Genomic DNA, 18622 nt, shown 5'->3' on the forward strand with positions numbered 1-18622 from the left:
TGATTGCGCAACTGCGTTTGTGCGTTTAGTTTATTGATACTGCCTAAAAAGATGACCACGCAGGGCTAAAACTTATATAATTCCATTAAGGGCACAATTTAAGTAGCTGCTAATGATAAGGAATGACTTTACTGTTTCAAACAAAACGTTTATTTAGTTATGGTAAATAATATAATCAGTACACGGTAAACACAAATGCACACACACGTGCTCGCATTAGGCTACAGCTTGTTTCGAACCGCGAGAATACTGGCTGTGCTTTAAATGCGTCTGATCAGCTCGGTCACCAAAACTAGAGCTGCAGTTCCCAATTAAAATCCGTAGGTATCGAAACTTTGTAGGTATAAAAAAAGTGATTTCCATGAAACAAAAAGAACGTAATTATTAGCGACTAGCGAGAGTTTGTGTTCTAGTTGCTAAAAGCCGTACGAATGAAAAGTTTTTACAACCAAGTTTTGTAGTAACCGGATCTTCAAATAAAAGGTTTTATCGTGCTGTTTCATTGATCTTTTTTAGATTCAATTTCTGTGACTTGAGGGCTGGCAATAGAAGGGTCCCCTTTGGACTCCTCTTCTTCGAAATATTGGCCAAATTCGTTTGCGCGTGATTTATCCACTGGATACAACCTGGTTAAAAGCTTTGCTTTAGAAGTTTTTTGTACACCAAACGATGCGAGTCGATCAGTTAATATAACTGAAAATATGTCAACACAACAGAATGTTTTACATCTGTAAAATTGCCTGCTTTGGGGCCGCTATATTAAGGGTGACCAGATTTGGGGGCTCAAAAATCGGTCCGGTTCGACACCTGTTTTATGAACTATACGCACGAGGCCATTTATCATATATTTTAGCTATTTCAACTACATAAATGCGAAAAACGCTTAGCGTAAATCTTGTTTCTGCATCTAGTATGTTTGCGTTTTCTTTTCGGAATCTTTTCAGCCTCAAGGTGTCATGCCTACCCTGAATTATAATATCATCAATGGAAGTTTCGCCAACTTATTATATCTGCATGTAGTTTATTGCGCTTCATGTTAATTCTCTGGGTCTTTTTAATATGAACATAACACCGAGAGTTAAACAGCCCTACTCTTTGAGCTCCACCCATTGAGAACCACCGATGTAAGTATACTATGCTAAACGTTTGAAATTTTGTCAGACGTTGCGGGCGACAAAGTCAGACCACAAAGCTAGGAAAAAAAAAAGAAAAGAAGTTTAAAATAGCGCCATTAAAGTGTCAGTTGTATTGTGAAACCCCGTTATTCTACGGAATTGCAGCGGAAGTAAACCAGTCTTACCACAGCTGGTACAAATAGCAGAAGAACACTATATCGTCCCGGAAGCAGGCAAGTCGGTGACTGGTTGGCATCCGGACGATGAAAGCAAACACGTCGTCGATAAACGTATTGAATGCCTGTAATGACAATCGAGTATGTAAAATTATATTGGCCACATAAATATTATACCAATAGAAATGTTATGCGTCGTCTCCAAAGATAATTTAGGAGCATGGGGACAGACATACGCTTTCGGAAGTTTGCCAAGAACGCCAAATCCGGTTGAACGAGACGAACATGCTACTGGATTTAACACAGTGGTGTAACAGCCCTGTTGTCGTGGACTTTATTTTTTTTAAGCTACACCAAGAGTTTAAAAATCTATATTACTATAGTAGTGTCATATACGTTTAACAGATTACACCCCATACGTTTAACAGACCAGAGTGGTCCAGGCTTGCCAGTTTCGGGAGAAACAAAATTGTTTGCAGATGGTCGCGAGTCACAAATACAAGCAGATATGGATCTAGGATTTGTTTGTTTGAGAGGAGGTACGACAATTTTTAATGACGGCGTCATACAGCTTTTGGCAGAAATAAATAGAACTTCAAAGGAAGAAAATTGCATTTTGTAAAACATCTGAGACAACGCGGCAAATCTTGTATTTCAAATACAACTGTTTTTTGTTTTTTTATCTCATATTTGTTTTGTTTTTATCTTATGTTTAATGGCAGAAAAGAACACGAGCAAGCGCGACAAAAAACTTTTAAATAGTTTATTTCTGCAATACTTTAAATTTGAATAACATAACGCCTTTGGAAAAAATCTCCCAAAACGAGGGCCCGCCGACGATAGAAAGCTATGAGTGCTACACAAACGTGAACAGGATAACAAGAAAATGTTCAAATCCTCACCCTATAGTTTACACACATTTGGTGTTTGTAATTTACTTATTCTTGAATGGTAAGCAAATGAAAAAGCTTGATTTAAATATTCTTCATTGGCAACAGATAATAAAGCCTGGAACACCCTGGTCTGCACACAGAAAACTTCATAGTATGTAAAAAATATTTTTTCACTGTAAATTCGACCTTTCTGTCGCCTCTGCTATATGGTACCGGATTAAACTAGCTTCAACAGTGACAAGATAAAAATGTATTTCAGTTAAATGTTACCCAAAAAATAATTGATTCAAGGTATATACATACGTGCCTTATACATAAAAGCTCTCCATGGAAGATGAGCCACCGATTTTAGCTTATAGTTGATGAATAGTTGTGGCAACATAAACAGAAACCCGAAAGCGTAAACAGCTGAAAATAAAGTTTAGTAATATTACCAGTGTTGTAAACAAGTCATTTTAAAGTGTCATTCAAGTCATTTGTAAACTAACATAGTTTAAGTCAAATCTTTTTAAATAAAGTAATGTCCCAGTCCTGCCAAGTCAAGTCACAATTAGAGAAAGTCAATTTTAATTTAAGTCTTTGTTATAAACATAATATGATAAAGTAGTGAAATGGGTAAGCTTGTCCAATTATGAGCATTAACTCAATCAACTTAAAAATAATAAATGCAACATTATAGCAAATTGTTTTATTTCCAAAAATTAAGATAAACTACCAAATTTAAAAACAAAAATTGTTTTATGAAAACACTTCATTTCAACCCAAGGAATTTGTCAAGTCCAGCAAGTCATTGAAAAACAATGACTTAAGTCATTACAACGGTAAATATTACTAAAATAGTGCGTTTACAAAATTGTTTATTTATTACATACAACTCACCATTTACAAGGCTTTGGATCACCCAAGAATACCAGCTGCACGCAAACAACAAACAGAATTAGCATTTAAAAAGCCAACCAATATACTTATACATTTATACGTGCCTTTAACAAATGACCTTGTTTTTAGCATTTTTATGTTTTGAATTAATAATTACTCACCTCTTATGTGGGACATAAAATAAAGAATACACAGCAGCACCAAGACATAATGGGTACATTATGTAGGACAAGTAAGTAATTGCCTGTGAAAAAAGAAATCGCATTTCAAGTTTATTTTTATGCCAGAAATATTCAAGTTTGTATTGACCTGGTGATCAAAATTCTTTGTATGTTTCTCTGTATCAGAGGTTTGGCCAAATTCAAAGTGAGGTCGCCAGCTGTACCAAAATATCCTGATTTTCAAAGCTTTCTGTACTTTCCACAGTTCAATTATTGACCCAATACCAGCAGGAACCAGAACCAATAAGCTTGTCTGTTGATCCAATAGATACAGGAAAATGATGATCGTGCTCACACATCTAAATATGTGAATCAATTATAGCAAGCTCATGTTTCAATTGTTGGATAAAGACCAGAACCAGTAATACATGCTGGATACCATATTTTAGTGGTAAAAAGTTTGTGTTGGTGAACAATTGCGTATCCAGGGGTTTGTGTTTTTTTTTGTAAGTGATATATAGTCTTTTGTTGGTTTATGTCAGGGTTATACCAACTGTACGTAGCTGCAAGTTTTTAATGTAATTGGGTCATGCATCTTAAGGTAATGTGAAACCAAAATTAAACGCAAAACGCAATTTTTTGTCTCTTCGCAAATTTTTTGTCTCAAGGGTCGACCATAAACACAGATACCACAAAATTATTCTTTATATTCTAAGGCCACATGTTTACTGTGCAATTGACACAACCTATTTTCCCTCTAACGCAGCTTGTATTTTAGCTGAGTTGGTACACAGCTTAGTTAGGTGTCACACTAATCATGGCATAATAACACCCGTGAAATACAATCTTTGTTTAGCATTGCAGGTGGAGAAAGGTGTGTAATTGTAATTTAACGTAGTCCCGTATATGGGAACTTAGGAAACTGTGCTGCTGATAGTGGAAACTCAATTCTACCAAAATCAATCACTCAAATTTCACAATTTTGATTTAGTTTTTTTAGGCGTTTTCGCCAGGGCTGGGGAGCCACCGTAAAATAGCATTAGCTCCGGCTCCAGCCCCGGAGCCATCAGGCAATTATTAAATGGCTCCGGCTCCAGCTCCGGAGTCGTAAAACTCAATCCTTTGGCTCCGGCTCCAGCTCAGGACTAGTAAAACTCATATCCTTTGGCTCCGGCTCCAGAGCCATCAAACACACACCCAATGACTCCAGCTCCGGTGGCACCAGTCACTTATTCAATGGCAAGTTTTAAAAATTGCTTTTGGCTAACTAACGTTGGAGATGGAACAAAATATAATTTCTTAGCTTTAGCACCACAAATGGAAAAATGGCTCCAGCTCCACAAAAATAATAAAAATGGCTCCGGCTCTGGCTCCAGAAAAAATGCTTAGCTCCGGGCTCCAGCTCCGGCTCCCCAGCCCTGGTTTTCGCAGCAGACACCTTGCAGGAGTGTCAACAACGCATGTGTTTTCTCTGTGTCTTGAAGGTTTGCTTTTGTTAGACCTTTTGGCTGTTTCTGGTTATTTTTTATGACATCATTACAATCATTTTTATATGATGTGTATCTGTAACTATTTTATGAAGTCATTATTCATCAACAAAAAATAAGGGAATTCCCTAAAGTTTCTGATTTTCTGGATATACCCCTGGTTAATTATTTCAAATGAATGTTGTCCATATTAAACAGGATATAGCATAGTTGGAAGTTGTCAAAATTACTTTTAAATTGCACAGCATGTTTTTTTTTTTGTTGTTTTGCAAACTTGCTAGACTAGCTCAACACAGGTTTATTTCACCCACACAGATCAAATAGGTTAGCATTAAAATAATAGTTATCATAATTAAAAATAAAATAATAGTTATCCTAAAAGACCAGACCCCTGATTGCTTAGCGCAATGAACCAAATTTTGCCTGTGTGCAGGTAATTAATTATTTATTTAACAATCATTCTTAAAACTAACCAAGTAAACAACCTTTTGCTTTGAATTTGTTTACTCTAAATATCTTGTACCTGTATACCACAGTGTGAATAGAGAGACCGGCCATTGTTTCACGACTTTTCCAATAAGAAATATCATTTTTGAATGCGAGAAAATCAAACAAAACCTAATTTAATGCAAAATATGTTAAACTAAGTTACCAAAAAGACTTAAAAACAGTTTCACATTACACACATGAAATATGGAAACGATGAATGTTAATGTAAGAAAGAAAAGGTTTGTCCCTGTAAAGATGCCTTTGATGTCATCAATATCTTTGTTTGTGAAACCTATTACAAAAATATGCTTTTATTTTTATGAGATTAAAACACAATGATATTTTAAGTAAAGGATTTCCGGAAAATTTAGTACAGCTGACTTGTTTCCCATTACCGCCTGTACATTCAGTTTACACAAGTTTAAAACTATAGGTTAGGAAATGCTATCAAAAAAATTACAAAGAATCAGAAATTGATTACATTGATAAAACCATACCTAATGCCTTCATGGCCTCCATTGAGTGAGTCAAAGTAAGCCAAAATCGTAGCCTACCCATTGAAATAGGTTTGTAAAATATTGTGAGTTCCATTGTTGTCATATTGTGTTTAATTCTCTAAAAAGCATGTTACTACACAATCATTTTGAGGTTAAACAGTATAGTGACACAAATCATTGGTATAGTGAAACAAAACAGCACATTGCCACTAAACAGTATAGTGACAAAAAGTATTTCTTATATGAATCAGTTAAAATGCAAGCTTTTAAAACAGGAAGAAAATGTAAATACTTGTAGGTCGCTTGCGATATGGGAAAGTTCATCAACATAAAGTATTGGTAAATACTGTTTCTGCTTCACATCTAACCTTTAAAAATAATTGTACTGACTTATAAATACCACCAAAATATTTAGGAAATAATTTTACCGTATGAAAGGAAGTAGTTCTCCTGGAACTTTTTGCCTGTCAAAAACAAAAGGCTCATTGAAGACATGAAAAGTCAATGCAGGTCGCCAATGTGTTTCTGGTAAATAACTGTTCTTTTCTAAACTGTCCTTCAAATAGATAAAAGTTTATAATTTTATTAGATTATAAATATTTACTCTGTGATATAACCCTAACATGTTGCTTAAAACTAAAAGAAATTGATTACTGTAGCATTGCCATTGTCCAATAGTTGAATGTAAGAAACAGGAATGGCATAGTCAGTTATTGGGACTACTGCTTGAACACTATTTTTTCTTTCAAACTTTCCAGAGGAGTGTACAAAAATATGCAGGTACATTGAACCATTTTTCTTGGTTTCAAAGGGAAGAGTAACATTAAGCACTCTGAAAAACATTAAAAATTACAGATAAATATTTTGGTCAATATTCCGAACATAATGTTCATTTGAATATTATATTATTTCTAAGCAGTTTTGTGTATTACTTAGAGGTTTCTTCATTGAAATTGATGTCTTTTATTGTCCACAAATGTTTTTGTTGAGAACTTGATGCAGACTTTTTTGATGATGAAAATATTTTAACCTTAAAAGTGCAAAATAAAATTAATCACTAAATAATTGTAGCATATTTTACAACATATTTTTGTGCTATATAACACAGGGAATATATTAACTGAAATATTATAATTGGTTGTATTCTTACATCTCAAATAGAGCCAGTTTTTACATGTTGCAAAACGGGTTATGATGCAACATAAATAATGTATTTAGACTGCGGTGCAACGTGCCTTAGAAACATATGTTAGAGGTAAAACGCAGCCCAATCTGAGTGACCATGTCATAAATATCTGTTATAAACAGACAAATCTCAGCCAGAAAATTATTTTGAATCTAAAATACTACACAACTTTATTTAGAATTTTTAATTCAGTATATATGTATTGTAATTTTGCAAACTTAACAGTCGTTTAGACTTGGTTTTCCATCATTAATATATATTTTATTCTAACAATTAGATGTTATTTAGAATAAACAGAATTTCAGCTAAGCAGAACAACTAATGTCAGATTTAACAATATTAAAAACTCAAAATATATATTTAAAAACATTACAAATGATATAATTATAAAATGCTATAATAATGGATCCTTGATTACCATTATTCAAATCAAAGGTTAGTTAAATTAGATTGGGCTGAATTCCTAAATATGGTTTATTGTCAAATTTAAAAAATAGCGATAAAAAGGTAAACAATACTTTCCAATTTATCATTATAGTAAACAGAAATTTAATCAATTGTTTATTTGCTTTAAACAAAATTTCTCTTGCAAGTGCACACTTAATGATCTAGAGTTCAATATATGTGCCTAAGTTAGCGCCAACACCAACTATATATGCACATTTCAGAAGTGGGCGCTGGTCTAGAATCCTACCACAACGTTGAAATAAATATTAAGCAATGCATAATATGTGGGTTAGGGTGTCGGTTAGTGTTTGGGTGTGGGTAGGTCAAGTAATATTGTTTAACACTATTACTGGACTCACCCAAATCCAAACGCTAACCGGCACCCTAACCCAAATAATGTTCGTTGTGGTAGGATTCTAGACGAGCGCCCAGAAGTGTAATATATATATAATGGAGCCCAAAATCATGTGGCTTTAATGAATTTCATTAAATAAAACTTGTGTAACATGAATAAATACTAAAAAACTGTTGGCAGGACATAATTTTTGTGCATTTTATTGACTATTTGCAGTTGAACATGTTCACTGCGATTTTGTACAGCTATGCCTATGACTGCTAGTAGTGCAAACAGCAGAGCGATCCAACCTGGTATATATGTATACAGTTTGTAGATATATATGTAGTCAGTTTCAATCCTTCTGCCCCGTTGACATAATACATTTGAATCACACCTGCTGCTCAGCTGAAAATTTCCACACACCAGAATACAAGCAAAAAGTTCGGCGCTGGTCTAGAATCCTACCACAACGAAACACCATTTGGGTTAGGGTGCGGGTTAGCGTTTGGGTTAAGGTGGGTCAAGTATTATTATTAAACAAACAATATATTAATACTTGACCCACCCACACCCAAACGCTAACCCGCACCCTAACTCAAATTTTGTGCGTTGATTTTAGAACTGTGGTAGGATTCTAGACCAGCGCCAAAAGTTCAATAAAATGCAGGTCTATATATATACTTGTTCCTTTTGATTTTATACATTGACACTTTCACTGTCAAAAGTGTACTAAACATAAAATTTTAAAATAGTTTACTACTTACGGCCCATTTTTTACCCGGATTGTCATGAATTACAGACTTGAGGCAAAAATCACCCTGTTCAAGTGAATTACAGCCTTCGGGATACCACAGTTCATGCAAAACCCATATCGTGTTGCCGAGGTATATTGCAACGATCACTCCAATAATAGTCGTAAAGGAACATATTTGCATTTTCTTGCTTTTTTACTTGCTTTAAATTTAAAACCTTAGTGAATATTGGGCGCTGGTCTAGAATCCTACCACAGTTATGAAATCAAGGCACAAAATTTGAGTTAGGGTGCGAGTTAGCGTTTGGGTGTGGGTGGGTGAAGTATTATAATATTCTTTATTTAATACTAATACTTGACCCATCCTACCCCAAACGCTAACCCGCGCCGTAACCCAAATAATGTTTGTTGTGGTAGGATTCTAGACCAGCGCCGAATATTGCTTCACAAATCAAGAACCAAGAGTAGAAAGTATTGGTAACTATATAGGGAAAGCACCAAAATAATGACATAGAAAACTTATTACGATAAAGAATAGTATACTTAGCATGAATTTCCGTTTTTATATTTTTGTTGGTAAAGCCTAATCACTTTTTCATATGTTTTGTTGGTTAAGCTTGTTCTCGTAAAACTATTACCAAAGAAGGCGTCGACAAAATTATTCAAATAAAAATATTCCGCATATCACGTGAGAACAAATGTAAAGCCGGTGAACCGTCGCAGGTTAGACTTTTTTGCTGAGAAGAAGGCAATTTACTCCTAAAACACGAAAAATTAGCGGTGGCGCACCCCCGTTACACAAGGAAAGAGCGACTGTGGTTTTTATCTTTTGAACTCGAGAGGTCATGTTGCCGGTTCGTCGTTCTCATCAGAGCAGTTAAACATTTGATATAACGTAATTGGCGAACTATTAATTTTAGAATGGGCAGCTACATGAGTGTAAATTACAAAATGTCAGTTAACTGTTTGTCATCCAGGACGAGTCTGTACCCAAACGGGCAGTTGTTCTCACCCATTTTACAGCTCCAACCGTCAAATGTGTTTGATGACCGCAGTGTTTCTTGTTGGTTGATAAAAAAAATATCTACATATTGTTTTACTGAAACACATTTGTTTCTAGATGTTTTAAATAAGATTTATAATTTAATTTGCAACATGAAGACAAAAATGCCGTGCATGACCAAAGAGGATATTTTGAAAATTTCAAGCAAAGAAAAAACTCTTGTAATTCACAGTGGCCAAGTGTTTAATGTATCAAAATTTGTTAATGTTCATCCAGGTATTTATATTTTTGAGGACGATACTGGGCGCTGGTCTAGAATCCTACCACAATGCAAATTATTTGGGTTAGGGTGCGGGGTTAGCGTTTGGGTTAGGGTGGGTCAAGTATTATTATTAAATAATGAATATATTAATACTTGACCCACCCTTACCCAAACACTAACCGACACCCTAACTCAAATATTGTGTGTTGTTTTAATAATGTGGTAGGATTCTAGACCAGCGCCCGATACTGTTATCTAAAAGTACTTTCAAACTGATAATGCTAATTTGGCGCACAACAACCTTCAAAATAAAAAGGTACGATATCCAAAATATGTTATCAAAAGCGCCGAAATAAGTATGTGAGAATAAATATGTTCTTAAAAGCCAAATCTCACCCTTACCCTAATAATTTTAACAATATAACTGCCCGGACGGAATGTGGTAGGATTCTAGACCAGAGCCAACAATTGCCCTACCCCTAGTGTCTGAAAATTTTATATGCATATGCTTTAGCTTATTTGCAGTTATTTAAAGTGCAAGGGCTAGTTTTACAATGTATTTTAATTATTGAGTGAAAGTAAAATCTTAGAACACCAGTTTGTTATAACTCTAAACTTTCTCTTTCAAAGGTGGAAGCAAAATTTTATCTTTGCGACATGGAAAAGATGTTACAAAAATAATGGAAACTGGTCCTCACATGCATAGTAAGAATGCTTATCGATGGCTGAAGCAGTACTACATTGCTGACTTTGTTTCTGATTCCAAGGATAAGCATGAAAAGGTAGCACAATTTTGTGCAATTATCACTGTTTACAGCTTGAAAACCAGCACATTTTGCAAGTCCAGATGTCCATGTTGGATTAAGGATTGTGGAGGATGTATGAAGAGCCCCAGTTTGGCTTATACTTCTTAGCTTATATTATGTGAACACATCACAATTTGGTCTATCATAGGGTTGCCATACATCAGGATTGGGAATTTAGTGTTAAAATCTGCGTCAGGGAAAAATGACAAAATCTCCTCATATGTCCGGGATTTAACCGTACTCTGTAAAGTATATAGCCAAGACATTCACAATATCGAAAATGATATTTGTTAATTCCCAAAGGATTTAAATTTTTGTATTGTTTAATAAATAGCTCTAATATTCACAGAGCGTAACTCGTGAGATACTGTTCATTGTTTGCAAATAAAGTTCATTGTTACATCACACACTATTAAGTTTATGGATTTTTAAGCATTTTGTTTACACTTTTGTAAAGAGTTTTTGCATTTTGCGTTCTATTTTAGTTTTAGTTTTCTTTATCACTTAAGGAGTTGCAGGTAAACTTTGTTTGCCTACCTCTACGTGTTTTGAGTTGTTTAAAGTCTAATTGTTTGGCTACACAGAAATTTTTTATCTGACCAAGCTCCTGTTTATTACCTGAATCGCTATAATCAACATTATCTCTTATAAAGATTCGAGCTGAATTTGTTCGGATCTTCAGTTTCTATCACCATTGTTAAATACTGGTTCCTGAACTTTATGCCTATTTTAAATGCTGTTGTTGTTTTTCAACAGAAAATGTCCAAAAATATTTAATTACATTTGACATGTCAACCTTAATATCATTATTGTGTTTTATATCTAATTAATATAACTCAAAACACTGTAGTGTTGATTTCATTCAGTGCATCACACATTGAGCTTACATATATATTTTTTGCTATATTTTGCATATTTTACTAATTCATGGCATAAATTTATTCTATGAAAGCATTTTACAAGTACAGGTAATAAAAAGGAAAGTTCAATATATATAACAATTAAAATGTAACTACATGACATGGTTTGTACCAATGAAAAAGCAAATGTCAAACTAATGACAACTTTTTAACAGAACTCTTGTGATGGATTAAATGGATCTGCAGAGTGTATTTCAAAGGAAAATGCAACTTGTGATGATGATAATAACCAATACAGCTCAGTGGTATGTAAACAAATCACATGAAATAGAAATAATGTGTTTTTATAATCGAAAAGGTTTTATTTTTGAAAGTTTTAAAGTGTGTTAACTTAAAATAACAACAGGGTGGATTAGAAGTAAATTTACATTGTGAAGTTTAAATTATAGTTTTACATGTTATTATTGCAATACAGTTTATTTTCTAAAAATCCCAAGAGAGCTTTTTGTTGCTTAAATGGTTGTGGCAAATTAGATTTAAAAATTTTGTTCCCATGAGAACAATAAAATCCATACAGCTTTATGGGGTCATTACTCTTTAACAGAATGGAATATTAATTCACATTTAAGGGATGTTAACATTGACTAAGCCTAATTATTTTATTTTTTAGGAGGACATCGTTAACTGGGATGAACCAATGTTATGGCAGGTCGGTCATCTTGGTGAAAAATATCATGATTGGATTGATGACCCCGTGGACAAAACTTTGAGATTGTTTAAAAGTGACTTGTTTGAGTTTTTTTCAAACACGCCATGGTAAGTTATTAATAAGCATACTATATTTTTACCTGGACAACACATATAATATTTACATGAAGAAAAAACAAGCTTTTATTGTCATCTTAAAAGTAGCCATGTTTCTCTAGTAGGAAATTAAGCTAATATTAACTAAACCCTAAAGAGATATTGCTCAGAAAATATATTCCTTTAATTCACCCTACCCTAAATGATTTAGACCAGGGGCATGCAAAATATTTACTGGTCAATCAAATTCAAATATAAAATGTTGACATGGGCCATATTGGTTTTACAAGACGCTAATTTAGTAACAATCCTTTACAACTGCAAAATTTATGGTTAGCCAACAAACAGTTTCATAACTCAATTCATCAAATATGGCTGAAATGCTCAATATTTTGCAACATTGGGGGTAACCAGTACTACAGTAGACTAAATTTAATGCTAAAGTGAGTGTTAAAATGTAAAGTGAACAATAATACATAAGGTAATACGGTCAAATCGGCTGCTTAGCCAACGCTGTGAAACACACTAAAATAGGTGTGGCGAATCAGGCTATATGGTGCCTCTGCCTGTCTCTGATTCAAACAGATAATAATCATATCATATTACTGATGCATTTACCAATATATAACCAAATTGTTTTTTGCAGGTATGTTATCCCAATTGTATGGATTCCAGTTGTAATCCTATTGCTTATGCGTAGTTTTTTCTACTTATCAAATTCAACCACTGCGCTTTTCACAATTGTTCCAGGTGGGAAACTAAGCTTATTTGCCTATATAAATGAATCTTTGAGCAACTGTAAAAAGTTAATTTTCTCCAGATTCATATTTTGCCGTCACGGTTGCTGCAATGCCGGTGTTGTTTGTGTTTGGTATCTTGCTCTGGTCATTCCTGGAGTATTCCTTACACCGCTGGTTGTTTCACAGTGACCCACCAAAAACCTCATATTTTCTTCTAACGCTACATTTCCTACTTCATGGGCAGCATCATAAGGTGGGTGGTATAAAAGTTAAAACAAAAAAGCCTGTAGGACGGCTGTATAGATTTTTCTATTAAATATGTATTGTTGTGTTGCATAAAATTGTTGTGTTGCATAAAAAATGCCTTGATAGCACCACCAGTCCACTAGGCTAAGAAATACAACAATGTAATAAATTTATAAAGTAAAAAAGTATATATTACAATGGAAATATTAGTAATTTAGTAACATAAGATCAATAAAACAGCAAGTTTCCCTAACGTCCATAAAGTGAATTGCAGCTACTTAATAGAACCCTAGCCTGAGGCAGTCAATCTTGTTAGGCTTCACTAAAATGAGGGGTAGCATACTGCAAAGGTACGGGCAGGGTTTTTTTAAAGGTTTGGTTTGGGTGACCGCTAAGTAGTTTTAAGAGACCACAAGTGTTTCATTTAAATACCAAAGTTTGCAAGTCCAAAATTTGGGAAACCGCTGGAGAAATTTGGGGGACTGTTACGGCCCCCCAAAACACCTTAAAAAAACACTGGGTACGGGCATATGAATAATAACATAATAAGTTTTATTAGACATTTAACTTTTTTTAATTTGACACATGCTATATTAGTGGTTGGCAAATGTTTTTTGTTGCACAAAATACTCTTTTAAGGGCTATTGAAGACTAACTATGTAACACCATTTTGATATTTGTGTCATAATTTCAAAAAATCCTGTTAAAAAATCCCCCGACACATTCTGGTTATTTTTGTTAAATTTGCTAATGGTGACTGCCTGTAACAGGGGTCGGCAACCTACGGCCCGCCACCTCTTTGATAAATTAGAAACGAGTCTATTTCACATACTTTTTGACTATTTTAACTAGTGCGTCGCGGAAAAACGGAAAACATACTATTCTAAAATTTTTTAACATTTTATTTATTTTTCATTTTCGGCAATTTAATAAAAACTTGCAAGAAATTTAAAAGAAATCCCCGTACACAAAAAAAAATCGCGCTCGCTCCGCTCGCCAGGTGTACTTTGACTTAAAAGGGTTAACAAACACTGAGCTTTATATTGCCTTTGAATGTTATCGCGTTCCATCAAAGTAGTTTTATTACACTTTTCATTCGTTGCACGGATTACGACGTGTGAACTCTAATTGTAAACCAAACAAACGCTTTTTTCGCTTTGCGTCAACACTTTACTGCCTCCTTAAATCTAATTAAACACGTTTTTAAGTGCAAAAACGATTCGAGGCCCGCCTGATTAACATTTCTAACATGTTAATAAAACTATTATTAGTTAACATTTTGTGCGGCCCGCAGAGACCTATCTGAGTTTGGTTTTGACCCGCGGCTAGAAAAAGGTTGCCGACCCCTGGCCTTACAGGTACGTAAGTGTCCCCCTAAACACAGTCTATAGCACACATTAAAAACAAACAGAGGTTTGTTCAATCTGTCTGGTCGCTATAGCACTTTTATGCCCAGCGCTGATACACAGAGAAGTGGAGATGTTAACGTGATATCAGCCACTCATTTCGTTTAAACGTTTACCTTCCTTCATAGTGTGTGGTGTGGTGAATTGAATCACACTTAGGTTTCTTTCAATGATGTGTGAAACTGTTACATAACCTCTGCGTTTGCATCACAAGTAAACCTTAAATTAAACAAAACCCTTAGTAAATTGTAGGATCAGACGTTTGTTTAAAATAAATGTTTACATTTTTTTAAAGTTTGTTTTTTAGATTTAAATGTCCTTTTTAGAAGTATTTGTTTTTTAGTGCTGTATGTGTTTGTACGCTTGTTCCGTTCAGCGCGCTCTCCCTGTGCCATACATTGGTAGACTGCTTCGACACCTTGCGCTATACTTAGCAATAAATATTTAATCAGTGTCTAGGCGACGCCTAGGTCTTTCGTTCGTGTGAAAAAATTACATCTGCTTTACCCGGTAAGATTATGCTCTGAAGAAAATACGTTAGTCCAAATACATCTTAAAAGCACAGGTTTGGCTTTGTATACCATTTTCTCAATCAATACAACTCCTCTGGGTCATTATCTATGAGTACCAACAGTATTTTTCATAAAAGGGTTGTGTGAATGTGGTTGAAATTAAGGTTTAGTCACCTACAATAAAGTGTTTTTAACCTTTGACCGAAATAGTCAACTTGTACATTATATGTTTCATTGTTTTACACAATATTGATTTAGTACAGGTAGTTCACTCAACTCCTACATCTGCATAAATGAACCGAAATGACGAGTCCCATATTTTCGTAGGTGCCCTTCGACAGCGGCAGACTGGTGTTTCCACCTGCTGCTTCTTCGGTATTTCTCGCCGTCCTTTACCCGCTGTTCCGCCTCGTCTTTCCGCACCCTGTGGCCGAAACTGTGGTGGCTGGCGTCTTGTTTGGCTACGTGTGCTACGATATGACCCACTACTACTTGCATTATGGTTCGCCCAAGAAGGGCTCATACTTCGACCGACTCCGAGCCTACCACGTTCGTCACCACTTTGAAAGTCCTCATCTCGGTACGTGTTTTGGCTGAGAACAAAATTGAAAATGTGACATAAACGTTAGCAACAGTTCCAATTAAATTAACTGTCTTGCCTAACCCCGAAATGATCTTGCTAACCCCTTAAAGTTTAACAACCCCTATGTTAAGGTGTTTGCTGCATGGCAGTTACGATTACTTGATCGAACAATCTTGACAAAGCCATGAATTGTTGTCCTAAAATAGCGTAATTTATAAAAGACGCTTTGATAAAAGATTACCGCCAAACTGTTTTGGTTTACGATATACTTTGACTTAGAGATACCTAACCACGCTACGTTATGACGCCTTTCCTATTACCCGAACTGGTCGACACATAGTTATTTACCACAACCGGTCATAAAACTCATACATATTACCTTTTGGTTTACAAATCCTTCTCGCTGATTTTCTTCGATTTTGGATACACTTTTTTGTCAAACTTTAGTTAAGCTGTTTTTGATAATTAATTGGGTGATCGACAGACAGGTCGAAACTAATCACCTATTTTTAGGTTTTGGAATTTCGAGCAAGCTCTGGGATTATCCGTTCAACACGCTTATACACGTGTCGAACAACTTTAGGAAGTCTAAAGCAAACTGATGAAAAGGAGTAATAACGCGCAACATCATATCGTCGATAATGCTAATAATATTGTAGGCCTGAAGCACCGACGTCGGTACTTTCTGTGCTGGTCGAGTGTTGTGACTAATTGTTCCTGTAGGCCAACTGTCGTTTGTACACAATGCTTCAAATTACTTAGCGAGGTATTTATTCACCCTCTTTTTCAAAAAACATTTGTTTCCTCAAATATGCCGGCCTTCAGTCACCATCGAAGTCTTGTAGTATCCTGATAAATAACCTAAAAAAACATGAATTAGGCGAGTACCTATACGACATTGTACCGTGTCAACTATTTTCGGTTATGCAGTCCTTCAAATGTGTTATAATTAGTTTTAACGACCTGACCGACACATTATTGTTGTCTTAGCGTTTGAAACGTTGTTTATTAACCGTTTAAAGCGTTAAAACTATCGAAACGAAACTCAATGTAATCGTTTACGTTGTAAGCCGTTTATACCTTTTAATTTAATAATTAGCAGTGGCTGGTCTTCAAATTTCTCAGGGCTGGTATCTGGGTAGTTACGTAAATTATAGCTGGTGTGTTCTTGCAGCCTATGTTTTAAGTAAACTGGTAATTTATTTACAACAAATTTGGCTTCGCATTCTGTAACGCCATGTTTTTATATTCGTAACAAACCAAATTAATAATTGAATAAATTTTTGTTACAAATTGTCTAGACGCCAATTCCAATTACACATTATTGTCTATTTTGGGTAAAATCTTCTTTATAAATATATTAGTTTCTGATCAAAAATAATAAAATCAGAATATTAAATAACTTCTATTAATACAACAGAATAAGAAATAAATGAGAACGACATTGAATCGGGTTCACTGAGATCTTACTTTGATGAATTTTATTCAATATATATATATATAAATTAAGTTATAAGAATGCCATTTGTTGGTTGATGCTTAATTGCCTTTCCTCTATTGGTCCCCTTTTCTATGTAACCCCGTTTAACAAATTTGTGGTTGTCAGTAATTTTGCTCATTTAAGTTTTTGTTTGTGTGTGCGATGTTCCAAAGCGTTAAACTATTTGTTGCTCTTTGTTTGTCATTCTGGCTTGTCATCCTGTTGTGTCAGCGTTGCCATATGTGAAACGCCCCCTTTGCACTATGTAAGTTTTTGTATAAGTAGTTTGTATGGCAAAACCACAATTTTATCTTGCTTACCCGACCGCCTTTTTTAATGCGAGTGGCGTAAAAAACGGTTGGCACTATAGTCTCACAATAAAATTAAAAAAACAATTCGTAATTTATGTATGTGTTGTGCGATCATGCTTTTGTTTGTTTGTGTACGTTTAGTATTTTGCGTCCATTGCGTAAACACACAACTTCGTTTGACTGGGATTTTCTGAAAACTGCAACTGTCGTCTTATAATTTTTCTACATCTCGCCCAAGCATTAAATTGCAGTTAATTTGGAAAACATTCACGTGAATTCCCAATCCGAAGAAAAGTTTGTTATCAATCACATACATCTCTACGCATACACAACTTTACTAACATATTTTGTACAGTTTTACCGGCAAGTTTCGGTATTTTTATTGTAAATTAAAGCTATTTGGTATATTTGGTCGAGAAAAAACGGCTTTAAATATTGTTATATTTTTGTTAAAGATGTATTTACCACTTCATAAATGAAATCGATTATTCCCATTAAAGCGTTGCTAAGTAAACAGCAGTTTAGCGATTATACATAACAAATTTGAAGTAGTTCGTTTGGATTAACCGCGGGATAAAACCTATATTCACATCAAGTTATGCAACGCATATCCTCTTTAGTAGAAAATATAAAAAAATAAAGCATTTCGTTCTAATTGTATGTGTTTTTTTGATTGGCAGTGCCTCGTTATTTTTTTAGGCAATGTCATTTTCTCAATAAGATCGTCTTTTCATTACCCCTAAAGCTGTTCTTCACCTTTTTCGAAACTACATCGTACAACGTCTGTAAAGTATACGGTTAAGTGCTTTTTACAACGCGCTGTTCGTCGACCATGTTTATTAAGTTTACCTTCACTGTTTCGGAAATGCTAATCGAAATCAAATTGTTTCATTAATTTGACAAATTTTTAGTGGTTGTTAATTCCAAAGTTTAGTACACAATTAAAGACAATGGAATAATCACGTATGTTTTGCTCCCATGCTTGTGTACAGCTATCGCATGAATTGATGTTCTAAAGTTATTAATTCATCTTTTGCATGGTACTACTGACAATATAATCAAGTCGTAGATATCAATTATATGGGCCGAAAATTTATTTTCGGGACATATCTTGTTTTTGCCGTTATTCTTTTTTGGTTTCCTATGGTTTCCTATGGTTTCCTATGGTTTCCTATGGTTTCCTATGGTTTG

At 34.6% G+C, this 18622-nt stretch overlaps 2 protein-coding genes across 4 annotated transcripts; one reads left to right on the top strand and one right to left on the bottom strand.

The window, feature by feature from the left end:
* Positions 1-78: 78 nt before the first annotated feature.
* Positions 79-8644, bottom strand: LOC146160521 (lipid scramblase CLPTM1L-like). Of its 3 annotated transcripts, none has more exons than XM_083386133.1 (14): positions 8432-8644; positions 6630-6727; positions 6352-6529; positions 6126-6253; positions 5990-6065; positions 5698-5815; positions 5398-5492; positions 5235-5329; positions 3373-3583; positions 3225-3307; positions 3064-3098; positions 2488-2592; positions 1301-1416; positions 79-626 (listed from the first exon to the last, which is right to left on the bottom strand). In XM_083386133.1, the coding sequence occupies exons 1-14, from the start codon at positions 8600-8602 to the stop codon at positions 609-611; spliced, it is 1527 nt and encodes a 508-aa protein (XP_083242259.1). In that variant the 5' UTR covers positions 8603-8644; the 3' UTR covers positions 79-608. The 3 variants fall into 3 exon arrangements, with proteins under 3 accessions (XP_083242259.1, XP_083242258.1, XP_083242260.1); XM_083386132.1 differs by having other exon boundaries at positions 89-626; positions 2492-2592; XM_083386134.1 differs by lacking the exon at positions 5990-6065 and having other exon boundaries at positions 90-626; positions 2492-2592; positions 6126-6161.
* An 899-nt stretch (positions 8645-9543) lies between these two features.
* Positions 9544-17508, top strand: LOC146160522 (fatty acid 2-hydroxylase-like). Its single transcript, XM_083384025.1, has 8 exons — positions 9544-9697; positions 10314-10465; positions 11565-11654; positions 12020-12165; positions 12800-12903; positions 12974-13146; positions 15385-15637; positions 16154-17508. Exons 1-8 carry the CDS (start codon positions 9574-9576, stop codon positions 16240-16242), a joined length of 1131 nt encoding a protein of 376 aa, XP_083240151.1. The 5' UTR covers positions 9544-9573; the 3' UTR covers positions 16243-17508.
* The last annotated feature ends 1114 nt before the right edge of the window (positions 17509-18622 follow it).

The sequence above is a fragment of the Ascidiella aspersa genome, chromosome 3 (assembly GCF_963924565.1).
Source record: "Ascidiella aspersa chromosome 3, kaAscAspe10.2, whole genome shotgun sequence".
NCBI lineage: Eukaryota > Metazoa > Chordata > Ascidiacea > Phlebobranchia > Ascidiidae > Ascidiella > Ascidiella aspersa.